The following is a 27,424-nucleotide window of genomic DNA, read 5'->3' on the forward strand; positions in this document are numbered from 1 at the left end:
AATTTTCTTCCGAATACAAATGTGTCTTTGAGGCTCAGCTAGAACTTTTGATGATTTGCTATAGTAAGTGAATTTTATATGATGTTTGTTATAATGAGAGCTGATTATACATGAGAGAACTATAAACAATCTTATTTATTATAATCTAATCAGTTAACTTAATAATAAAATAATGCAGAAAGAGTACATCCTTTTGGTCAAAAACAACTATGCAAATTTCAATGGATTAAATTTGATTGTCATATATGCATATGGTGTTGTTTTGGATTTAAAATTATGTGTATAGATCAGCTACCACTTTACTCTATATAGTAAGCTATGTACCGTAAAAAAAAAAAAAAAAAGAAAAAAAAGAAAAAAAAATCAGTATTAGTCATGTCAGAGGATATATGAAAACATTGAAATACCTGCATATAGAGCAATCCCAACTTAGTATTTAGCTCAGAATTCTCTGGTGCGTATCTGCAACCACGTATAAATTAAATTATTCATTATCTGAATTTATTTTATATAATTTGAAATAGATAAATAAAAAGATATAATTTTGAAAGAGTATTATAAAGAGACAGACAATTAACTATTATTTCATAAATGGTTGCCCAAAATATGAAAAATATGAGCCAAAAAGAAAGGATATTAAATATCTATTTTTTTTCTCAGCCAAATATACCATTCCAAAATGAGCTTATGAGAGTACAACCTTTAACATTACAGTTGCTTGGTTATTGCACTAATATGGCAGAATTTGCTCAGAAGCGTGTATATATTTGTCTTTTATTAGTGCATTTCATTAAGGTTGCAAAGACCTGATAGCTGTTTTGAATTGTTTGGTTCTCCTCAGAGGGCAGTTCAAAAAAACCTTACGAGGGTAAAAACCCATCTCAATACTGCAGCAATTTCATGTCAGAAAGTTCTATCTTACATAAATGAACCCTCAAGTAGTGCATCATCAGCATAAACATTGACAAAAGAGTCAAAAAGGCTTCCAATTTCCAAGTATTCTCTTTAAAGAAAGGATATCCATTCTTTCTTCATCAGCTATTTTGTTTTCAGCCAAATATATTTAAACACTAATAAAAGATGAATATATGGGATTCAGGCCAAAGTTCCATCTTTTAAGTAGTGCAATATAACTCCAATGCTGAAGGTCGCACGCGCATATGTTCTGTCATTTTCAACACTGATTAAAGAAAGGGTATTAAATATCCTTTTTTTTTTCTTTTTTTTAAAGCCAGATATACTGGAATGCATTAATTAATGACAAATATATAGGCTTCTGGACAAAGGACCATTGTAATACCTTTATGTGGTGTAAAAAACACCAAAAGAGGTAAAATTAAAGTAATTTATTGAACTTACTAATATTTCTGTGGTTTTTCTACCCAGCACCTTCAGAGCACAAATTATAACTATAACAAGCACTTAGGCCCTACACTAAATCATTAGAAACAATTCAATTAGAAATTGCCACAAAAGTAATATTCTAATATTGTGCCCTCTTTGGGCCAGATAACCATAAAGTTAATTTGGAGGTTAGGCTAGCTAACCTCCAAATTAACTTTATGGTTATCTAAATAAATTAAAGCAGCCATATCTTTTGAGGTTGGGGGAGTGCATCATAGAATATGTCAATTCTAAAAATAGACTTTTGGACATAGTGACTTTTGTGTAAAACCGGTGTCTTCCTCCATTTAATCCTATATGAAGGAGTATTCAAAAGCGTGATCCCTTAGTACCGACTTGCCATAATGATTATCACAGATGTAATTTTTGTGTTCTTCAAGGCAGATGTTAACAAATCTACCAGTCAGTCCTATGTAAGCCAAACTGCAGGCAAGGAACTTTATACCACTCCAGGATGATTTTTTTTTTAACCCCACACTTGCACAAGCAGTATATGAACCTATAACACATCAATGCCGTGGGTGAGGTACAGATAAGGGTTGAGAAAGAAGAAATTTATTGACATTTCTTCTTAAAGAGCTATAGGTGAAAATTGTTGGGAAACACATCATGAAGAAGGCTGTTCCAGAGGACAGAGGTAGATGGTATAAATGAGGAAGAGGAAAAGCAGGTTCAATGAGTTTGCAGTTGTGCTGTAGAGGGATGTTGGACATCCCTCTAAGATGCTCTTGTTTTAACAGGCCTAACAGCAAATGGAGAAATGATTTTTGCCAATTCACTGGAGACTATGGAAGTACCTGTAGAAGAGACACAGAGCTGAAACACTGCTTCTTGAGACAGAGGTTGAAGTGATTGTGAGGAAGGGCCATCTATGAACTTAACTGCTGTCTTCTGCACAGTATCAAGTATTTTTAAGGTGGTTTTTAGGTGCACCATCCCAAATGTATGTACAGTATTCTAACGATGGACAGATTTGGAATTTATAAAGCGTGAGTAGCTGGGTGTGTGTAAAATAGCTTCTTGAGTAAAAAAGAATGTCTAGTTTTTTAGAAGCTGAGGAAGATATTGATGTGATATGTTTGTGCTAAGAGAGGTTGGAGGTAAATGTCAGTCAAGGAGAGAGAGAGAGAGAGAGAGTTCATCCTGTCTGGTGATGTGTGTATTACTGAGGATAAGGATGATGATTTATGGTTTTAATGGTGCAAGGACAGCAAAAGTTATACTGCACCATATCAAAAGTTATAGCAGTACACAAGGTAAAACAATCACAAACATCCATGCCTGCAGTGGGATTTGAACCCACGACCTGTTGGTTGGAGAGCAGGTACACTAACCACTTAGCTAACTAGGCTGGCGAGGATAAAGGAAGGTGAGCTAAGATACCCGTTTGCGAGAAAAAAGGCAGGACTATGTTTTAGCAGCATTTCAGTTGATTGATTAGATGGGCAGCCTTATGAGGGGATGGTGCAGAACATCAGTAGAGTGGAAGTGAAGGAGGCCATGAAGAGGATGAAGAATAAGAAATCGGTGGATCCTGACAGGATCCCAGTGGAGGCATGGAAGACACTGGAGGATGAGGAAATTGACCTGCTGTGGGACCTGTTCATAAAAGCTTGCCAACAGGAAAATATACCTGAAGAGTGGAGGGAAAGTACTCTTGTCCCCATCTACAAGGGTAAAGGGGGATGCACAAGACTGTAAGAATTACAGAGGAATAAAGTTGATGTCCCACACAGTGAAAATCCTAGAAAGGGTTCTTGATGGAAGATTGAGGAAGGAGGTGGAGATTGCAAAGGAGCAATTTGGCTTCATGCCTGGTCGATCAACAGCAGATGCTATCTTTGGGTTATGGCAGATGATGGAAAAGTTTTGAGAGAAACAAAGGGAGCTATATCTGGTGTTTATTGATCTGGAGAAAGCATATGATAAAGGCCAGTCTGGAGGTGTCTGAGGGAGAAGAAGGTACCATAGAATGTCAGGTTGGTGCAGGAGATTTACAGAAATGTGAAGACAAGAGTTCGGACCTGCCTGGTACAGGCAGAAAGTTTTCAAGTGACAGTTGGCTTGAATTGAGGGTCAGCATTAAGTCTGTTCCTGTTTAATATTGTGATAGAAGTGGTGATGGAGGAGGTGAGAGAAGACGAGCCTTGCACAATGTTGTATGCAGATAACATCTTGCTGTGTGCAGAATCAAGAAAAGAAGTAGCAGCTACACTGGAAAGATGGAGGAATGTACTGGAAGAGAGAGAGGTATGAGACTGAGCAGAAGTAGGACAGAGTATATGTGTTGCAAACTGGATGGCGGCCAGAAGACAGATCTGGAGCTGGAAAGAAATGTCATCAGGAAGGTTAGGGACTCCAGATACTTAGGTTCAACAGTGGAAGAGGATGGAGAGGCTGAGAAGGAAGTGGGATGCAGGATACAAGCAGGATGGAGGAACTGGAGAGCTATGTGATAAGACGGTGCTGATCAATCTAAAAGGCAAAATCTATAGGACAGTAGTGAGACCAGCTATGACATATGCTATGGAAACTGTGGCCCTGAGGAAAACTGACATCAGCAGGATAGAGGTAGCAGATGCTTAGGTGGATGTGTGGTGTGACCAGAAAGGATCATCTGAGAAATGACTATGTGAGGGGAACGGTAAAAGTTACGAACTTAGGAGCGAAGATACAGGAGGCAAGGTTGAGATGGTTTGGTCATGTGACGAGGAAGGAGGACGAATGTGTGGGAAGTAAGGACATGCAGATGGATGTGCAGGCAGCCAAAGAAGAGATGGAAGGAGCTAGTGGAGGAGACTCACCCAAAACAGCAACCCCACTTAAGTGGGACATGCTGCAGAAGAAGAAGTTGATTAGATTATCCTTTTCCTTCTGAAGAATGGTATGGAGATTAGTGTTTAAGGCAATGGTTGCAGATGATCTTGATGTAGAAGAAAGAGAGAGAGAGAGTTCATCCTGTCTGGTAATGTGTGTGTATTACTGATGATAAGGGTGATGATGATTTATGGTTTTAATGGTGCAAGGACAGCAAAGGTCTGTCCTTGCACCATTAAAATGCACTATCAAAGGTTATAGCAGTTCACAACATAAGTGTGTATTACTGAAGACGAGGGATGGTAAGCTGAGATCCCTTTTGTGAGAGAAAAGGAAGGACTGTGTTTTGATGGCATCTGAAGGATGGTATGGATATCAGTGTTTAAGGCACTGGTTGCAGATCTTGATGTAAGGGATGTCTGGGAACTACATGATTTAGCAAAGGAATAGGATAAGTGGAGAGGATTATCATTGGCAAAGCTATGGATAGGATTTGTAGTGATTAAGAGCAGGTCATTTATACATAAGAGAAAGAGGGTAGATGAGAGAATGGAGTCCTGAGGTACTCCTGCATTGGTGGCAAAGCTTGAAGAGAGGGTGCTATCTACCATGACACACATACAGTGAATGACCAGAGAGAAAGCTGGCTATCCAGTTAGAGAGGGTGGCAGGAAGACTGAAAGAAGGCAGTTTGCAAAGCAGGCCTTGATGCCAAACCCAACTGAAAGCCTTGGAAATGTCAAGGGCAACAGTTTTCTGAACCTTTCCATGGCGCAAATCCAATGGTGAGTGATGTAGGCTAAGATATCAGCCATGGATCTGGATTGGCAGAATCCATATTGGTGGTCACTGATTAACTGGCAAGTTTCTAGGAAGTGAATAAGTTGATCATTGATAAATTTCTCAATTATTTTGGAGAGGACTGAGGTAATGACAATTGGTTGGTAGTTGGATGGTAGGCTTTTGTCTTCCTTTTTTTGGAATGGGTTGAATATATGTTAGTTTCCATGAGATGGAATAGGTGCCAACTGAGTATAGGAGATTGAAGAGAATATAGAGGACACTGGAGCTAAAGTTTGAGTACAAATAGGAGAAATGCCATCAGAACCAGATGACTTTGTAGTAATCAGGTTTTTACTATTCTTCTTGACTTCTGCCAAAAGATCCACAGGAGGCATGTGGTGCTCAGTTACTGGTATGGAAAGAGGTGATTTGCCTTTGTCATCTATGCTGAAGTTAGAGGAAAAGAGTGATGCTAGGAGGTCAGCTTTTTCTTTGAGTGTCGTAACAGTGATGCCATTTGGATGGGGGAGAGAGAGAGGTTGGAGCATGGGTGAGCAGAAGTTGTGTCTGATGGCTTTTGCAAGGGACCAGAAGGCACGGTTACCATTTGGAAAAGAGACTAGTTTTCTCTAGTGGCTTTTATGAAGTTGGATTTGCTGATAGTTAATTTACATTTATTGCATGCTTCCACACAGGCTGAGTATAAAGCTTGGGTTCTTGATGCAAGCCACATGTGGTAAGCTGAGTTTTTTCCTTCAACTGCTTTCATACATCTTCTGCTGAACCAGGGCTTGGAAAGTGGACAGGAATTTTGAATGGAATGAGGGACGAATGCCATCATGCAACTGAGGATGATTTCTGTGACTTTCTCAGTGCAGGTGTTAGGTGTTTTGCTCTGCTAACCTAGCAGAGCAAAAGCAACAGTGGAAGAGGATGAAGTTGATCTCTAAGTGAGCAGATGAAGAGTAGCTAGTTGCCTAAGTAGTTTAAAAGTGGCATGGAGATCATATCTTTACAGATATGATCTTCATGACAACTTCAGTTATCTTTTCTAGCCACCTGGAGTGTATAAAGCTCCCTGTGCCTGCAGTTTGGCTTACTTAGGACAGACTCGCAGATCAGTTAACATCCACCTTGAAGATCACAAAAATGACATCTGTGATCATCTTTATGAAACTCAGGAACAGCAGACCACACTCTGGATATTCCTTCACATAGGGCTAAATGGAAGAAGACATCAGTTTTACAAAAATCGCCATAGGTTTGAAAGATTATTTTTAGAATCAGCATTGTCTCTGAAGCACTCCCCCCAATCTCAACAAATATGGATGCATTAACATGTCACAGATCTGGGAGACAGTCATTCTGATAGATAGCCTGACTTCTCCAAATTAACTTGACAGTTAACATGTTAGGACATTAGTTCTGTGTCAGTTACAAACTGAATAGTTTCCAATGAATTTATTGTGGTGTCTGTATACTTGTCACAGTTATAATTTATGATCTGAAGATAACTAGAAAAAAGGTAGAAAACTAGAGACTAAAAACTAGAAAACTAAAAAAAGGTAGAAAACTAGAGACATATTAGTAAGTTCAATAAATTATTTTTTTTCATCTTTTGGTGGTGTTTATACTGTGAAGCACTATTATGAATAATCAACAACACCTAAGCCTTTTGATACTACTTCTTTGTAACTCAAGGTTGTCATTTTGCTCTATGTATAGTTCCTGCCAATCCTTTGTGTTCTGTCATCAATCTACAATTTCTCACCATTTCATTTTGTTTTGTTTCCCATGATTTTTTTGTTGTTGTTCTATTTCCTGCAATTAACTTTGTTAGCTTCTCACGACTTCTTTTGTTTCCTGCAAATTCTTTTGTCCTGTTTCCCATAATGTCTTCACAAGTGACCACAAGACATATACTGGTTGGTTAGGAGTGCTCTTGAAAGACAAGATGTTTAATAACGTGATACAGGACAAAAAAAAAAAGGAAACTATTGATATCTTAAATCATTTCACAACTAATCAAGTTAGAAGTAGGATAATTGATCTCTTATGCATTTTGAACTTATCCTACATGAGAGGCTACAGAACTTCATGTGTGATTCATTATTTTTTATTTTTTTTGAATAGTTAGATGTTGTTGCACTACTTGAGGACCATTACATGCACAAGACATTTCCAAAGGTAAAAGGAATAAAAAAGGAGGACTAGTGGATTTTATCTAGGAATTTACATGGGTATTGACTAGTGGTGGATTACATCAGGGAAGTGTAGGAATGATGGAAGATAGTTTAACACGTTAACTGCCAACTACAAGATAACTCATAGTTGGCGGTCTGCTGCTGGATGCCCATGAGTTATCTCATAGTGGCCAGGATGATCTATGATGCCAGCTACTATCATTCTCAATGCAAATACATTCTAATGATACGTATTGGGCATCTGTGGCAAGTCCATTCAAAGCCTTGATGGTGGCAGGAAATGAAACAAGTCATAAATAAAATGGATTTATTCAGAAAATAAAAAACCTTCACATGTTCAATAAGTAGAACTGGTAGAAGGGGCGATATTAGATCATTTGTAGTTGGCATCTGGAAGTACTTTAGACACCAACTACGAGATAACTTGAGTGATTTTTTTTTTTTTTTGAAAAAAATGACTCATTTTTGTCACAAAAAGTATCAAAAAAATCAAAATTCCTCATTTTCCTATTGAATAAAGTAGTTTACAGACCATGGTGTCTGGGATCAGACTTGACGACTCTCCCCCAACCCCATGGCACTCGACATGTTAAGCAGATCACTGATCATGGAAGAACCAACCGATAAAACAAAAACAGAATGTCTATAAGAAAATTGCTAGAATAAGCCTTAGTCAATCAATCAAATCATCTTTTTCTAGACAGCAACGAGAATTTTTGAGCTGGCTTATAGTGTCCTATTCCAAATGTGAGAACACCATTCTATGGCCAAGCATATTTGAGATTTGAACAAAAGATTAGTAGTTATACAGGTGAAAAATAATCCTGAGCAACAAAGAGCACAAAATTTTTGGAAGTTGTGGAGGTTATGAATATGAGGTGTTCAGATCTTTCTTGTTCCAAGAAAGATTTGAATACATCATATTCATAACCTTCTCGGAATTAAAGTATAAACCTAGATTAGAAATATGATCTTGCCTGTTATTAGAGTATTATCAAAGGTAAGGGAAGATAAAGTGAGATCTTTCTTGCATGAGATAAAACCAGACTGTCTTTGGAGTAGCACTGAACTCTGAGTTGTCTACACCCATACCAAAGAATGGCAAGGGGACCAGTGTTTAAGGCACTAGCCAGTCTTTTGGTCCAAATGATATCTCCCCCCCCCCCAATATGCTCAAAATGTGAGTGCTCCAAAATTAACACCCATTCTGCATTGTGTTTATAATCTTTTGCACTCATCTGACATTTATTCTACAGTATGAAATCAACCATATACGTATTCATTAAAAAAGGGAGGGAGGGGAGAATTGTTGATAGAAAAAGTCATTTAACAATCAAGTTGTTCCTCACCTAGAGTATCAATCAATTAGTGACCACCATTATGGATTCTGCCACTGCTGATTCACAACTTTCCAACACCACTCATCTTACAATACAAGCCATGAAAAGGTTTGAAAAAATTCATGAGGTCACTCTTGACATTTCCAGGGCATTTGATTGGGGTCTCTGGAACAAAGGCCAACCTTCTTACCATACTACTATTTTATTTTATGATTATCATATATTATTTGAAACTGAATTACCAATTTCAGGTTGTTGACCATGTCATGGTAGAGGGTTTTCTTTCTTCAGATTTTCTCATTAATTCATGAGTATTCGAGGCGCTACCTTTTGCCTCTGCCTTCCATCTATACTTATAAATGATTTCTCTCACTAACTTTCACAATAAACTCCATTCTAATTCTTTCTAATTGGCAGACTTTGTAGTACTCAAATGATTCAAGTTTCAATATCTTCCATAACCAATTAATTAATATTGGAAATGATCTGAAAGGAAATGTTCAGTTGTTTGCTGATGATGCAAAGATAGGCAGGGCATTTAGAGATGATACTGATATAAAGCATTTGCAGAATGATTTGAATATGGATTGATTTGGTCATAGTTATGGTGGAAAGGAGTTTGAAAGTCAAAGCCCACACAGCAAAAATGGCAAATACAACCTCAAGATAATTGCAATGTTGAAACAAACACTGACATGCAAGGATAAGGAAGCCATTTTGCCTCTTTACAAGGCCTTGATATGACTGCAATGAACATCGTTTGCAGATTGGGTTTCCATTGCTTTTTTCCCTCCTTGGAGCCTAGTAGATGAAATCTGCACATAACAGTCTAGGTGCAATCTTATTAAAGCTTATAAAGAAGTAAAATGACAAATGACATCCTCACACGTCAATGTTACCTTTGGGATTATGGAATATAAATTACATGGATAGAGTATGTGGACTGCAGACACTGGCAGTCAGGAGAAAGAAGGGTGATATGAGAGAAGTCTATAAACTTCTGGGAGGGTGCTATAACACCCTCTCTGTTATGCTTATGGTTTCCTTGGCTCCAAGAAGATAAAGAAGCCATGAAAACCAAATCTGCACATGCCTATGACAGAGAATATTATAACCTATAGCCCAGAATCTTACATTACAGTGAGAGTCTCTTCTTACAAGTTTATATTAATGAGACATCAGTTCATACTAATGTCTCATTAATAAGAAACTAGAAAACTGAACATATTGTGTATTTCTTGTATTTGACAAGAAATTATAATCTAATTTTCATCCATGTTTAAACCTAGCATAAATAAAGAAATCAGAATCTGCACAAGAAGTAACTTCATGATTTCTTTTTTTTTTTGCATACACCATTTGGCTTGATTAAATAATGACCACAATAGAAGTACACATATTAGCTATGCTAAATAAAATATTTGGCTATTCAGTTAAAATAATATCAAATAAAATTATATACAAGTAACTTACTCGACAGCTTTGCGGTATATTCCAACAGCAGCTTTCACATCTCCTTCTAAAAGGTAAAGTTTTCCCAGAGCAACAAATGTTTCTTCATGTGGCCGCTGCAAAGCCTGATGAAAGTATTCTTTTGCCTTAAAAATTAAGTAAAAGAATTTAATGCAGGCATGAGGAAAAGTTTTTATCAAATATATGAAATGTATGGAATCAGTAGATAGAAAAGCAGCTTTATTAATCATTCTTTATTTGTTTCCATTTACAGAAACTTCTAGATGTTTTCAGAGCATTTTATTAGGTCTAGAATAGAAGATTCTCCAAACTATCATCTTATGGTTGCCTTGAACAGCTGTTTACTTTCTGGCAGGTCTCTGCATGTTGTGGCAGACAGCATCCTCTCTTCAGATTTCCCTACTAATGCTGGAATCTGTGCTTTCACCCAGGCTTACATTTCTGTATATAAATAATCTCTCTGTCCTCAGGTCCCGTACATGGTTTTGCTGATGAAAGTTCAATCCATCCTCTTCTCCAAATGAAGAATCTTGTAGTAGTTCTTGACATTCTGGGCTTCATGATTTTCCATAACCCTGAACAATGATTGCCTTGCCTGGCAGGGTAAAATGGCCATGACAACTTTGGTGCTATAAAAACAGTTCCAATTTCTCACAAGAAGGATCTCATTTACCTACTCTAGCTTTTTCTCTTCTTGGGCCAATTTACACTTCTAACTTTTTCTGGAATGGATGCATCACATACATAGCCTCCTTGGTTTCCAGAAGGCTTGGTGGTCCACATTTGAGAGAAACTTTGTGGTTCACATTTGAGACTTGGTGGTCCAGATTATCAGCTCTATAAGTAACAAATAGTGACCTAAGTCACTATTTGTTACTTGTGGAGCTGATAATCGTGATCAAATCCCAGGCCCGCCCAACTCCAAAATATGGGTGAAGGAGTAGTACAGTGATTGGTTGTTCCTCTCTCTCTCTCTCTCTCTCTCTCCACTATCACAAAGATGTTCTATTTCTGCTGACTACTTTTTCTAGTCATTTATAAGTGATGTTCTGCAGTTTCTATCATTCTATCACTTTCCTCTGAAACTACTATAACATGCGCAACTGCTCTTAACATCTATTCATGAGTCTGATTGAACCAACTTCTTGTCCACCACTTGTATGTTATATGTACCTTTCAACTAGGATACTTCAAGGACTACAATATCAGATATTCAACAAACACATCAATGGATTTCTTCTTTCTAATTAACCTTTTCTTTTTTCTTTTTTTTTAAAGGAGAATCCGACTCATGAAAGGTTGTAAACCTATAGTATATTAGTATTGTGAATGGGCTAAGGGTCAGGTAATGCTAAAACCTCTTCCTCTAGAGTAGTGGTTTCTAGAGGAAAACACTGCCTCTGAATTAATTCTGACACTAATAATTAGAGCAGCAAGATTAATTCAGTGGGTCAGAGCCAACTTACACTGAATATCAAAAATGAATATTTTTATAGTCTTACTGATTAATTTGAGCTACTAACAATAGCAATTTTCTTACTTTTAAACTGAGCAGTAACATATTTCAATGAAATCAGAAAACCTTTTCTTGGTTTGACTTAATGAAATGTGACACTGCCCAATTTTTTTTTTAATAGACATATCAACTCCAGCATATGAGAGGTAGCAGCAAAGTCTATAGAAAATGAAATACTGTGTGTGTGTAGGCAGGTGGTCAAGAGAAAAGTAATCTGCTGATATTCCTTTTGAAGAGCTAGAGGTGTAGTCTTTGGGAAATACTTTTTGGGGAAGGCTGTTTTAAAGAACTGAGGTACATAGAATGAAAGATGAATAGTTGCAGATCTGATAAGTTGGGGATTCAACTGTCAAAGCATTGATCAGCTGACAGTGTGCCAGGTGTTGAAGTTGTCCAATGATCTTCTCCATTACTTTAGATAGCACTAATGTGAGAGCAACAGGACAATGGTTTGATGGTAGGCACTTGTCCCCTTTTATTTGAAATCAGCTGTATATGGGCTTGCTTCCATGCTGTGGAGCAGATGCCTGCATATAATATAATATAGAAATGATAGAGGACAGGTTTCGTTTCAAGAGTACTTCTCTTGAAATTAAATTTTCTCATCAATTCAACTATCAAAGGATATTGAGTTGTTGCTCATGTTATCATAGGCTTAAGAGAAATGAGGGACATGATGAATGGCATTTCTGCAGAACAGCATCCATGGAAATATCTGTAGAAGAGAAAATGCAGTAACTGACTATCTGTGAGACAGTCACAGGAGAGAGAAAAAGAGCAGTTGTCAATTTTTCAAGGCTGACCTGTGAAAAACATGTTAACTCAAATGGAGGAGGTGCAGGCTCCCTAGTTTAATAACTGTATTGAGGATGCCCAGCAAGACCATCATCTGCACTAAGAAAGAAAAAACAGAAACTGGGAATCCCACTTTAGAGATGAAACATGGCAGTGGCCACTTTACATCTCAGGTAAGCAGGGTGGTGGTGTTTCACTGGATAATGAAAGTCACCTACCACCTAGAGCTATAGCTGACATTTCTTCCAAAGGATATGATGCTACAAGGCAGCAATATCTCACCAGAGCCCTATTTGTGGAAAGAGGCCATATCACAGGAAGGTGGGGTTGACCTGACTGGGAGACTGTGCATCACCAACCCTTAATCTTGCAGCTGATTCATCAACTGCTCTAGTTTCCTAATAAAAACAGCATTGCTAGTATACACATCCATGCTATTTTTATGCCAAAATGCATTAAAATTACACTAGTTCAGTGTATTATTTATATCTTCATGACTAGGCTATTTGACTATAGAGAGCAGATAACTTCACATCAAATTGTTCTTTGTATTTCACAATGAACAGTGCACTCCCTTCTCAGGTATGTATAATACTATCACTATGATGAGATTCCGATTCCCTTACAAAACTAGTTTAAAACCTTTACTGAGGGGAGCAACTTGCTTAAAAATACATGAAATGTTTTCTAAGATAATTTATATTACATACCTTCTTGTAGTCTTTCACATGAAAGTAGCATATGCCAAGGTTATGACAAATTTCCTATAAAAAAGGTATATATTTTTAAATATACAGCATATATAATAAATCAGTGATTTTGTTTAACCTGATATCATTAACAAGCTTTAAGGCAGAAGCCTAATTTTACACATTATTATAATTCATTATGGAAATAGAGAAACTAAGTTATTTTTGTTTATTCATAATTATTTTAAATTACATCCTTTCATTCTATAAATATTGTTCTAATCTATTTCCGTAATTTTTTAAAACTGAAAAGTGCTTTTACAATACTAAAAAAAAAAAGTGCAACGTTTAAGTATGAACTGAAATTAGTTTCAACTGATTGCATAATATCACCACATCATAATACTGTGACAATTTTTATTACTATTTGTTTTTTAGAAATAGCATGCACAATTATGTAAATTTTTGAAGTGACAGTAATTCTTTCAGATATTAAACATTCTACTACTAACAGTTTTCAGATGGAAAAATAAGATGATTATTAACATCTGAAGTGAATATATTTGCTGAAGTGATCATGAAATATATATTTCATGGTCACTTTTCTTTTGCTAACATCATAAAACCAACTTTCACTATAGCAAACTCATAGTAACCACTTCTTCTTATTATTGTGCTATCTTCTATCGAAGGTCAGCGACCATCTTGGCGAACAAACCGCGCTCTTGTGCTAATCTGAGCAGTTGTGCACTGCTCTTTCCTGTCCACATCTTGATGTTGTCAAACCATGATATTCTTTTTCTTCCTCTAGTTCCTTTGCCATCAATTCTTACTACCAAAATAGTTTGTAGAAGTTGGTATTTGCTGTTTCTCATGATGTGTCCAAGATATGATGTTTTTTGTTTCTTGATTATTTGTACAAGATGTTTAGCTTTACCAATGGATTTTAAGACATCTTCATTGGTAATTTTTTCTGTTCATGATATCTTTAGCATTCTTCTGTATAGCCACATCTCAAAGGCTTCGATTTTCTTAATGGTTGTCGCCTTCAATGTCCATGTTTCAACTCCATAGAGCAGAATAGACCACACGTAGCATTTCAGCATTCGGCATCTGACTTCAATGTTTAGGTCTTTATTGCAGAATAGTGTTCTCATTTTCATGAAGGACTGCCGTGCAACTTCAATCCTTGTCTTTATATCTATTTCTGGATCCCACCGTTCATTAAGCCAGCAACCAAGATATTTATATCTTGACACTTGATCAATATTTTTCCCATTGAGTGTCAGTTTCATTGATGAGGCTGGATGTTTGCTGATGATCATGTATTTTGTCTTGTTTTCTCATAGTAACCACAGAAACAGAATTATCTTCAAGAAAGCATAAGAATATGATAAACTAACATAATTGAAGATTTTTTTAATCAAACTTTTTTCATCTTATTGTTGCATTACTTGTTAAGTCTTGCATGTGATAAATCCTTCCTTTTTTATATAAAGAGTCTTTTCCTTGTCACTTTTATTTTTTATCTTGCATATCTTTTCCCTCAATATTTATTTTGTATGCCTATCTACCAAATTTCATTTGAAGACCTTATTATAATCCCTAGTCTCCTGCAGCCAAATAGTTTTGCCTTTTGTTACTTGACTGGATTATCACTTTTCCTAAATTTTATGCACTAAAAATTTGTTTTTCTTTCTCCAAAGCAAGCATAGCCCAAGAACACACACACACACACACATTTACATGTGCATAATTCAAAAATTTTCTAGCTTTTTTTTTTGGTAAAAATAACAGATTGTAATACTGATCACAAACAAGTTCTGTCCTCAAGTTAAGTGAAAACAGCAACTGGATAATGACAAATAGCTGAGATGATTATCATAAATTTAGTTCCTGACAACATTTTTATTTTTGGCCCAAACCAGCTCAGTTTGCCTTCAACAATTTTTCTTAAATTCAAAATATTTCATAAATGAAACTGTTTGGTCAAACTATTTTCTGTGGAGAAACTGGAATATATTCAAACATATTTTCAAACTGATAAATCCATCATTTATAATTCCAAGAAGGGATCAATAACCCAAAGCATTTAATGTAAATATTAGAATATATTTCTGAAATTTAATTTTTACAAAGAAACTAAATAAATTCATGACTGTCCCTTCTCCTTAAAATAGCACACTTAATGATACATTTATGACATAACTGGATCTAGCAATAAATTTCTAAATGTCAAAAAAAATATTTTGTAAAAAGTTTCACATGTTTTTAGACAAATAATGAGTTTAAAAAAATAAACAAATGTAACCCTACAAGTTTTGTAAGTCATTAGACATATCATCAGGGGTATTATCAAAAGTTTACATACAAAAAAGACTAGAAACAATGAATTACACACATTAAATCCTATCAGAAAACTTCACAACTGATACAAATAAACAAGTAACCAGAATAAAAAAAAATATTAAATTAATTACTATATACACTTTGGAACAATACTAGTTGTTGCTGTCACATTCTGTACGTCATATCCTAGGTCTACAATAGTTATATTTTTAATGAAAGCAGACCAAAGTTGGTGTAGGATTAAGCCTTGATTTTTGTTACATTGTGTGGAAATCCATAGCATTTCTTCCTTGAACTTTCTCATAAAACAGTTATGATCAATATATGGCATTTTTGCTTGTTGCAACACTACTAGATGCCAAACCTGATTTATGCTGTCTTCTTCTTTCAACATCTTCCATCTCCAGACCTTCTCATCTGGTCTACATAGCAAATGCCACAAATGCAATGAATCTCATAAATGACAAGTTTGTTCATGGGATGATGTAAAGATTTTGGTGGATGTAAGAACCTGGAGATTTTATACAATGGTAAAAAAGCACTTTAATGTTGCAATCACACAGCAATGTTGCCATTTTGTCTATAACATTCTTAATATAAGATTTTAAGGACTGCATCCTTAAAATCTTGTTTAAGTATAATAAATTTAGTTTAATCCTTTATCCAAGTGTGAGCAAACAAAGTTTGCGCCCGAAAAATATTTTCAAAACTAGGGTAGTACAACACTGAGCCACTTGTAGCAAAGATGGAGCAAGCTACCACCACTTCTATCCCAGTATCTCCCATAATGCAAAACACATCTCCTTGTGGATATGTATAATATTATGCATTAAGGGAAGGGCCACTACCTAGACTAGTTTCGACCTTTATTGAGGTCTCTTCAGTGGGAGCCAGGCCCAGAAGTGGAGATACCAGGCAAAAGCAATAGCGAGGTCATCTTTACCTATAGGAGTTGCCAAATGGTGTGCAACCTTTTTATTAAATTACTCTGGATTTAGAGAAAGATGTTGAGAGTTTATTTTTCACTTGGTTAGACTATAATAAATTTAGTTTAATACTTTATCCAAGTGTGAGCAAACAAAGTTTGCACCTGAAAATATCTTCAGGACTAGGGTAAGGTAGTACAACACACTTTTTGCTCACACTTGGATAAAGAATTAAACTAAATTTATTATAGTCTAACCAAGTGAAAAATAAACTTTCAACATCTTTTTCTAAATCCAGAGTAATTTAATAAAAAGGTGGCGCATCGTTTGGCAACTCCTATAGGTAACGATGACCTCGCTATTGCTTCTGCCTGGTATCTCCACCTGTGGGCCTGGCTCCCACTGAAGAGACCTCAATAAAGGTCGAAACTAGTCTGGGTAGTGGCCCTTCCCTTAATGCATAACATTATACATATCCGCAAGGAGATGTGTTTTGCAATATGGGAGATACTGGGATAGGAGTGATGGTATCTTGCTCCACCTTTGCTACGAGTTGCCTGGTGTTGTACTACCTTACCCCAGTCCTGAAGATATTTTCGGGCGCAAACTTTGTTTGCTCACACTTGGATAAAGGATTAAACTAAATTTATTATAGTCTAACCAAGTGAAAAATAAACTTTCAACTTGTTCAAGTAAAGGAACTGTCAGAGGTATATTAAGAATTTTGTTGATTATCTTGGGCTCATAACCATAGGGAAAGAGTATGCTTCAGATAGTACAGTTCTTCATTCCTGTTAATTGACACATTGGAAATATATACAATATTTCAAGTACTATTAACTTTATCTCTTAATGTTTTAATCATGCCTATCATGACCATGGCACGTCCTTTTTGTTCCTGATATTCAAACACTATTTGAATAGTCTGACTGTGTCGGGGGGAGGGGGCTTTTTAAATTGTTGTTGTTGTTTTTATGTTGCTCTGACCCATAAAAGGTCATTTGCAAACTTATAGTACATTTTGTACCAGGTGGGCTGAGGATTTTTTTTCTTCTATTTTCATCAATTTTTATATTATTTATTTATTTTTTTACATGGCATGGTCCGGAAACCCTGTTCTAGAGACCAAACATGAAACTTTTCCAAACCACTTCAAGCCTCCAATAAGTGTGTGTGTGGGGGAGGTCTTCACACCAGAAGATGAAACTTAACTCCCACCTAAATACAATCACAAACGTCCATGCCCATGGCAGGATTCAAACCCACACTATGTGGTTTGAAAAGCAGATATGGTAGTCGCTCGGATAACCAGGCCAGCAATCCACTGTGTCAGCTTTAGGTATATTGGTAAAAAGACTGACTACATTTAAACTTACTAGGATGTCTGAAGGCTGTATATTTAAATATTTTACCTTTTCAATAAAACATAAGCTATTCTTCACATATGATTCTGTCTTTTCTTCTATGTGCAGAGCTACCAAGTTTGACAGATACTCAGCCAAGTTTGAGGTTCAGGAATTTCTTCCATCTACAATAGGATATAATTTTTTTTTTTCCTGTGAATTTTTGGTGCTCCTAAACCACAGAAATTTATATATTCATTTAATTATACAGTTTTGTTAAAAAATGGCATTCTTATTATGTATGTACAAGAAATGAATTAAATTTTCAGGCAATACTTTATATATAGCTGAAAATTAAAAATAAAAACTGAGCAGCAAATCTTCACCCAAAACTTGGCCTTATTTCTAAACATGAAATACAAAGAACAGCATTTTTTAAATGCTATTATATGTTTAAATGTTTATAACTCCATTTAAATTCTGGACAAATTTAAATGTTGAAATTAGATTATAGTGAAAAGATTGTTTCTCCTATATTAGTCTCATTACTGAGACTAACATAGGAGAAAAATTTGAAACATGTTCAAAAATACACACAATTATATTTTGGAATTAACTTGGAAAATATGAATAATAACAAAGCACTTATATTATAAACCTCAAATGCTTCCTACCCAATCTTTTGAACTTAGCCGTGCAGCCTCTTCATAGACATCAATTGCATTCTTATGTCTGCCTAACAGAAATCTATACCAAAGAAAACGATGGTAAAAACAAGAAAATTAATGTCACAAAGATTTTCAGCAAATAATTAAACTTTTAATGTACAAATTAAAATGTTCTTGTTCAACTAATTTTTTATGATAATGACCTAAACAAAGATCAATATTTTTCAAAGTTTTTTATTCTTATTTTTTTTAAACCATTATCATAGAAAATTTCTGAATCTTATGTTGCATTTAAGATAGTGTTAAGTTCTGGCTATGTTAAAACTCAGAGTAAATCAAACTATTAGCTTTGGGGGAGAAAAAAAAAAACTTTTAATGAAAAAGTATAACTTTAAATAAAGAAACTACATGGTAACAAAATCTGGAAAATAAAACAAGAAAATTCTTGGCTAACTATTCCAGAAAGCTTGAACATAATTTTTATGGTACAAAGAAGCAAATATGAAGTTTAATTAGAAACTAAATAACTGAATTATATGAATATATAAACATATTCCAAACTGAACAAAATGTTGGAAGAACATTTTACTAAGCTGCATGGAGATGGAGAAAAAAGGTCACTCCTGACAGTGCTTAATTAAACAAACATCAGAAGACAAATAATTAATTTACCAAACTTACTAATATTTCGCTGGATTTTCAACCAGCATCCTCAGAGTATAAAATTGCAAATGTGGTAAACATGTAGCCCTTGAAAAAAAAAAAAAAAAAAATCTTAACCTGAAAGATTTGATATTAGGTCATCTTTGATATTACTTCTTTATTTACCAATGTACCATTGATAGAGACCTTTGACCTTATCAAGCCACATTTCCCATCAGATATACAGTCAGCCTTCAAATTACAACAGGATTCCATTTCGATGATTCTGTCATAAGTCAGAAATCACTATATAAACCACAAGAATATGTAAATAATTAATATGACTGAATGCTAAAATGCATAAATCTGTTTTGTTATATTTTTAACTAATTTTACTCATTTGTAGTGAAATAACACAATATACAAATTATAATATAATTTGTATTATATTGTAATTTAATATAATAATATAATATAATATAATTGAGCTACTCAAAGCCCTGGGAGAAGAGGCAGTTAAAATTTTAACAGTTCTATGTCAGCAAATTTGGATCACAACTACATGGCCTAGGGAATGGAAAAAATCAGTTTATATACCTTTATTGAAGAAAGGCGATGCAAGAGAGTGCAAAAATTACAGAACTATAGCAATGATTTCTCATGCAAGTAAAATCTTACTTAAGATCATTCAGAAAAGACTGGAACCATTCATGAAGAGAGAAATGCTAGACGAACAGGCAGGATTTCGAAAAGGCAGAGGAGGAAAGAGATCAAATTGCCAATGTGAGATGGATAATAGAAAGAGCACAAGAATGTCTACCTTTGTTTCCTTGACTATAGCAAGGCTTTGGACTCTGTAGATCATGTGAAACTGTGGAATGTATTAAGAACAATGGGAGTCCCAGAGCATTTTGTTATTCTTCTGAGGAATCTTTATTATGAACAAGAAGCTACTGTCCGAACAGATGTTGAAAGTTTATTTTTCACTTGGTCAGACTATAATAAATTTAGTTTAATCCTTTATCCAAGTGTGTGCAAACAAAGTTTGCGCCTGAAAGTATCTTCAGGACTGGGGTAAAGTGGTACAACACCGGGCGACTCCTTGCAAAGGTATGGAGCAAGCTACCAACTCCTATCTCAGTATCTCCCATAATGCAAAACACATCTCCTTGCGGATATGTATAATGTTATGCATTAAGGGAGGGCCACTACCCAGACTAGTTTCGACCTTTATTTTGGTCTCTTCAGTGGGAGCCAAGCCCAAGTGGAGATACCAAGGCAGAAGCATTAGCAAGGTCATCTCCTCCTATAGGAGCTGCCAAACGGTTTGCCACCTTAATGCATAACATTATACATATCCACAAGGAGATGTGTTTTGCATTATGGAAGATACTGAGATAGGAGTGTTGGTAGTTTGCTCCACCTTTGCAAGGAGTCGCCTGGTGTTGTACCACTTTACCCCAGTCCTGAAGATACTTTCAGGTGCAAACTTTGTTTGCACACACTTGGATAAAGGATTAAACTAAATTTATTATAGTCTGACCAAGTGAAAAATAAACTTTCAACATCTTTCTCTAAATCCAGAGTAATTTAATAAAAAGGTGGCACACCGTTTGACAGCTCCTATAGGAGAAGATGACCTTGTTAATGCTTCTGCCTTGGTATCTCCACTTGGGCCTTGCTCCCACTGAAGAGACCTCAATAAAGGTTGAAACTAGTCTGGGTAGTGGCCCTTCCCTTAATGCATAATATTATACATATCCACAAGGAGATGTGTTTTGCATTATGGGAGATACTGAGAAAGGTGTGTTGGTAGCTTGCGCCACCTTTGCAAGGAGTCGCCCGATGTTGTACCACTTTACCCCAGTCCTGAACTAAATTTATTAATGTCCGAACAGATCTTGGAGAAACTTTACCTATTGTGAAAGGGGTGTGACAAGGATGTATTTTATCTCCATACCTGTTTAACATGTACAGTGAATACATTTTAAGAATGGCAGGGCTGGAGGAGTCTCCAGTTGGAATTAAAATTGGTGGAAAAAATATTAATAATTTGAGGTATGCAGATGATACTACCTTGCTAGCAGAATGCAAAGATTTAAAGGAACTTATTATGAAAGCTAAAGAAGAAAGTGATAAATATGGTCTTAAACTTAACCTCAAAAAGATAAAGGTTATGGCAACATGTGAACTTAATGATTTTGAAGTAGATGAGGAGAAAATGGAAGCAGTTAACAATTTTGTGTTCCTAGGATCCTGAATTGATAAAGATGGTTATTGAACCAAAGAAGTTAGAAGAATAAGGAAAATGAATGACAAATTTAACCAAGATCTTTAAAGATATTAGCCTCACAACAAAAATCAGAATCGTGAAAGCAATGGTATTCCCTGTGGTGCTGTATGGATGTGAAAGTTGGACCCCGAGAAAGAGTGAAAGAAGGAAGATAGATGCATTTGAATTATGGGTTTGGGAGACGCTTACTAAGAATACCATGGACTGCAAAGCAAACCAATAAATCAGTGATAGGCAGAATAAAGCCAGATTGCTCCCTTGAAGCTATGATCATCAAGGAAAAATTGTCATACTTCGAACATATTATGCGAGCAAATGACAGTCTAGAGAAGATGATGCTTGCTAAAGGAGAAGAGCGTGACCAAGAATTAGATGGGTGGATGGAGTTAAAGAAGCAACTGGAGTGCGCTTGGAGGTTCTGAAAGACATGGGCAGGACAGATTGGAATGGAGAGTGTATGTTCGTGCAGTCGCCAGGAGTTAGAAATGATCGATGGATCATAACAACAACTATAATAAATAATGAAACATGATACAGTGTTTGTGTGTACTTCATCATCAATGCCCTTGAGTCTAATGTGTGTTGGTATCTTGATGCATGTTTCACCATTCTTGGCCATTTCTCTGTCAATGCCAAGTAACTCCATTGCTAGGTAACTCACATCTGCAAACTCTTTCCACACCACTCTTTCACATCATCTAACCACTCTTGTCTTGGCTGTCCTCTTCTGTTTATACTATCCTTTGTACCAAGCATCAAGGTTTTGATTTTTCTACTGTTATCCATTCTGTGATATGTCCAAACAGCTTAAGTTTCCTTTGAATTAATTTCTACATTAGATTCTCTTTGCAGTTTATTTTGTTATACAGTTCTTCATTTGTTACCTTTCGCCCCCATTCAATTCGTAGAATCTTTGTATAACATGTTCTTTCAAAAGCCAATATTCATCTCACAAAATCTTTGACCATTATTCATGTCTCACAGCTATAGAGAGTGCTTGTGAATATGCATGTTTCCAGCAGGCTCAGCTTTATGGGCAGGCTCACTGATTTACTTTTTCATAATGGACACCTTGGTCCATGGGTTAAAGGAGTGAAGTGGTATTTGGTGAATATATGAGCTGGGCGTCGTAAGTATCTGACTGTATTTGAATGATTCAAATTCACCATTTATTCAAGATGGGAGGGACTGCTATTAGTTCCCCTTTTTGCCAGCTAATTTTTCATGGTATTTCTATAAATTCAACACAGCTACATATAATTTACTCTGTGTAAATTATGTGTTTGCTATTTGGTCCAGTAGCCAAAACACAGATACATTTTTAGTGTATTTAAATAGCTTACCTTCAAAAATACACTTTATTACATAAAAAGAAAGTAACAACTGCCTCTCCATCCTAGACACAATAGTCACATAACTAACAAATGGTTATTACCCTTGTCTATAAATGCAGACATGTTTATAAACATTGCCTATAAACATAGAAAACCCACACACACTGGACGGTGCTTACCCAAGCAATCACACGATTATCCATCTCAACAGTATTTGCATCCTTAAAGCGCGCACACACACACACACACACACAGCCAGAACTATCTGATCAAATGACAGAGCCCTGGCTACCAAACTTAGGTACCTTCACAACATTTTTTAGCCAATGGCTATAACTTCTAAAATAGATAAAGTGACATATTCACTCACCCTACTCCTCCTACAATCACAACATACAATATCGCAACAAAACTATTCTCATCCCTTATGTTCAAAAGATAGCTAAACTTCTCCACAAATATAATCTCCATACTTTCAAATCGATGGATCATACTTTCAAATCACACGTCCAATTAGTATTCATCTATTCTCCTTATATTCATCCTGTTGCACATTTTGCAGCTACAAAGAACTTTGTATAAATTTCTTTGTACCCGCAACCTAACCCACCTTTTGGAAACACTGGTAGTTCTATTAACAACAGCTTTTAAGACCATAAAAACTACATTCATAATTATCTAAGTCACAAATCAGAATTGGCAGACCATGTTCTGGACATTCCTTCAGACAGCATTAAATGAAAGAAGACTGTTGCACATAAGTCACTATAGTCTGAGAGACTATTTTTAGAACCAGCAACAGCTACAAAGCACTCCTCCTAACTTCTACAAATATAGAAGCATTAATTAGCCAAAAGATCTGAAATACCCTCATTCTAAGACCACATTTATCCTGACTTTTCTGAATTTGTTTTTATCTGGCTCCTAAAGGACACTTGGTAGGACATTAGTTCCTTTTCAGTTACAATTTGAACTATTTATATATAATTAAGTGCTATAACCCAGACACTTTAGGAGGGCAAACCATCCCATCTCAGTGCCAGTCCAAGCCCAGATAAATGGGGAGGGCTGGCGTCAGGAAGGGCATCCATGCCAAAACCAGGTATGAAATGTCGGATAACGGAGAAAGGACAATGGCTAGGGCATCCCCTGTAAGCGACGCACAGTTTTGTTGCCCGAGGACTGTGAGAGGTGAGCTTGGGCTACCAAACCAAGAACGGGTTCGGCTAAAGAAGCGAGTCTAACAGAAAGAGAGAGTGGGTAAAGTAAGAATCGGGTCGCTGAATGTGGGTACGATGAATGAGAAGAGCAGGGAGAATAGCAGACATGATAAGAAGAAGGAAGCTAAAAATCTTGTGCATGCAAGAGACAAGGTGGAAGGGCAACAAAGCAAAAGAGCTGGCTGAAGGATATAAAATGTTTTACAGCGGGGTAAATGAGAATGGAAGAAACGGAGTTGGAATCATCATCGACAAGGAGCCGAAGGGTGGAGTCTGCAAGGTGTGCTGGAAGAACGATCGGATTATGAGTGTTAAGCTTGAGATTGGAGGAAGTGTGGCTGCAATAGTGTGTGGCTACGCTCCACAAGTAGGTTGTGATAAGGAGGTGAAAGAGGCATTCTGGAGAGAACTTGACCAAGTTGTAATGGGAATCCCTGACGGCGAGAGAGAGTGATCGTCGGAGCAGACCTGAATTGGCATGTAGGAAGACGACAAAGTGGTGAAGAAAGGGTGCACGGGGGTTGGAGTAGTGGTGAAAGAAATGAAGAAGGTAAAAGAATCGTAGAGCATGCTGTGGTCTTCAATCTGGCAATAGCTAACACATGATTTAAGAAGAGAGTTGGACACCTGATAACCTATAAGAGCGGGCATAGAATGAGTCAGATTGACTATATTATGTGCCATAGGAAACATCTTAAGCAGGTGAAAAACTGTAAATTGATTAATGGAGAAAGTGCAGCAGCACAGCACAGGTTGGTTGTGGTAGACTGTGATATAAAAGGGGAAAAGAAGAATAGACGGAAGTTGCGGAAAGATAGGAAAATAAAGTGGTGGAAATTGGAAGAGGAAGGCCCAAGGAATAAGTTTCAAGAAAAGGTACTGAAAGAAATGAAGTTACCAGAGGATGTGGAAGAATGGTGGAACGTAAATAGTTGGATTATTAGAAAAATTGGAGAAGAGGTGATCGGTATAACATCAGGAAAGGGGCTGCCCGAGGATAAGGAGGCATGGTGGTGGAATGAGGAGGTGCAGTTGGAGATCAAGGAAAAGAAAGAGGCAAAGAAAAAAACGGGATATGACTGGAACTAGAGCCGACAAGGAGGCATATAGATTAGCGAAGAAAAATGCAAAGAGAGCTGTAGCAAGGGCGAGGAAAGTTGACGAGGTTTATGAAGTATTGGAGAGAAGCGGTGGTGAAGCTCAGTTGCTGAGAATAGCAAAAGCTAGAGATAAGGCCTTGAAAGACATAACATCAGCCAAGCAGATAAAACCTCAAGAGTAGTACTACAAGAGGAGGACAAAATCAGAGGAAGATGGAAAGAATATTTCCGTAATCTGCAAAATGAGGAGAATCCAAGAGAGAGGTGTAAGGATGGAGAGGCAAATGGATCGGTGCATGACATCAGCAGAAAGGAAGTGCTTTAGGTACCGAGAAAAACGAAGAATAAGCTGTGGGGATAGACCAGATACCTGGGGAAGTGTGGAGAAGTCTGGGCAGCGAGGGCACAGATATGTGATCTGATGAGGAAAATAGCCCAACAGGAGAAGATACCAGAGGGATGGAGGAAAAGCATTCTCATCCCAATGTACAAAGGAAATGTTCAGGATTGTGGTAACCATAGAGGGATCAAGCTGATGTCACACACGTCGAAGACATGGGAAAGAGTAATTGAAGGAAGGATACGGCAGAAAACGAAAATTGGCAAGGAGCAGTTTGGATTTATGCCAGGAGGAGGGACAATGGATGCATATTTGCGCTAAGACGACTGATGGAGAAATATACGGAGATGCAGGCGGAGCTGCATATGGTGTTTATAGACCTGGAAAAGGCGTACGACAGAGTGGCCAGGCAGGAGGTATGGAGGTGTATGAGGAAGAAGGGGGGGTGTCGGAGAAGTACGTGAGGTTGGTGAAGGAGATGTATGAGGGAGCAAAACTCAGGTCAGGTCTAGTGTCAGCATGACAGAGGGGTTCCCCATTGTCGTCAGGCTCCACCAGGGTTCAGCTCTGAACCCCTACCCCTTTGATCTGGTCATGGATGTACTAGTGGAGGACGTTAAGAGGAAGGTGCCGTGGAGCGTGATATTTGCCGACGACATTGTTCTTTGCGAATCATCCCGAGAGAAGCTTGAAAAGACCCTGGAAGAGTGGAGAAAGATATTGGAGGAGAGAGGCATGAGAATTAACTGAGTGAAGACCGAATATATGTCAACAGGGAGTGCCAACGATATGGTCATACGACTCCAGGGAAGAAATTAAAGTAACTCGGGTCGGTCGTCGAGAGGAATGGAGACAAGGATGAGGAAATACAGCACCAAATAAAATGCGGATGGATGAAATGGAGGTAGATGAGCAGGATCCTGTGTGACAAGAGAGCGAGTTGTAAGATGAAAGGAAAGCTGTATAAGATGGTGGCGAGGCTGGCAATGCTTCATGGTGTGGAGACGTGGCCTATAACAAAGGCACAGGAGAGGAAGATGGAAGTAGAGGAGATGCGGATGTTGAGCTGGATGAGTGGTGTGATAAAGATGGATAGGATAAGGAACGATTACATCAGAGGAATGGTCAAGGTGGGGCTGATCGGTAAGAAGGTACAAGAAAGCAGTTTGAGGTGGTTCGGTCATGTAGAGAGGAGGAGTGAGGAGTATGTTGGTAAACGAGTGGAGAGCATGGAGGAAAAGAAGCAGGCCCAAGCTCAGGTGGCAGACGATATTAGGTAGAAAGGATGGAGTCAGGAAGACACCCTGGGCCGGAGAACTTGGAGGAAGCAGATTAAAGATGGGAACGTCAACACTGTTTAACATGGGATAAAGGCATAGCGAAAGAAGAAGATATATAATTAAGTGCTATGCGTCTACCACATATGTAATTTTGTGCTCTGAGGTTGCTTAGTAAGTTCAATAAATATTTTTTTTTTTGCCAGTATTATTTAAACTATGAAGCACTTACTTAAATATAAAGAGCCAACAGCCTTCATTTCAGTGATATAAACACTATTTCAATTAAGGGGATATTAAATCCCACATTGTTTTAAAACCGAATAAGAAACTCAGAGATTGGAATCAGAGAGTTTCATGCCGAATATAGTAAACTATAGCTCACGCTAGTATTCGCCAATATTTTTATAGTTTACTATATTCGGCATGAAACTCTCTGATTCCAATCTCTGAGTTTCTTATTCAGTTTTAAAACAATGTGGGATTTAATATCTCCTTAATTGAAAAAACTATGAAGCACTGTTATGAATAATAACCAACACCTAAGCCTTTCTACACATATGCAAGAGTCATTCCATATGAAATCATCAAATTAAAAATTAAACTGAAACTGAACAATTTTGTATTTTGATGAAAGTCAGTTCACACCTATCGTTTAGATGGAAGATTTTTTTTTCTTAGATTTTTTTTCTGGCATTCTATTAATTATGGCAGTCATTTTTATTCAGTGAATCCACAAAATTTTTACCATTTCCAACAATTTTAAAATTAATCACATCTTATTTCCAAATTGTCCAATTTCTGTTTTTTACTACTGTTTTAATACATGAGGTATACTTTGTGATCTCTTATTTGCATTTTCATGCAAACTAACGTTTCTCGAGATAACATACACCTACTTTAGGTGTCTG

At 36.8% G+C, this 27,424-nt stretch overlaps 1 protein-coding gene across 1 annotated transcript in view; it reads right to left on the minus strand.

Moving 5' to 3' along the window:
• The window catches only part of BBS4 (Bardet-Biedl syndrome 4), a 102,780-nt gene that overhangs the window by 43,042 nt on the left and 32,314 nt on the right, over positions 1-27,424 (minus strand). Inside the window, exons 4-7 of the mRNA XM_090397513.1 lie at positions 18,314-18,386; positions 13,043-13,096; positions 10,022-10,146; positions 408-462 (exon numbers count right to left, since the gene is read on the minus strand). Of these exons, the coding sequence (XP_090253639.1) occupies positions 408-462; positions 10,022-10,146; positions 13,043-13,096; positions 18,314-18,386 (307 nt within the window). The remainder of the gene's footprint in view (positions 1-407; positions 463-10,021; positions 10,147-13,042; positions 13,097-18,313; positions 18,387-27,424) is intronic.

The sequence above is a fragment of the Typopeltis vanoorti genome, chromosome 9, assembly GCF_054136105.1.
Source record: "Typopeltis vanoorti isolate ZY-2024b chromosome 9, IOZ_Tvanoo_1.0, whole genome shotgun sequence".
Taxonomy (NCBI): domain Eukaryota; kingdom Metazoa; phylum Arthropoda; class Arachnida; order Uropygi; family Thelyphonidae; genus Typopeltis; species Typopeltis vanoorti.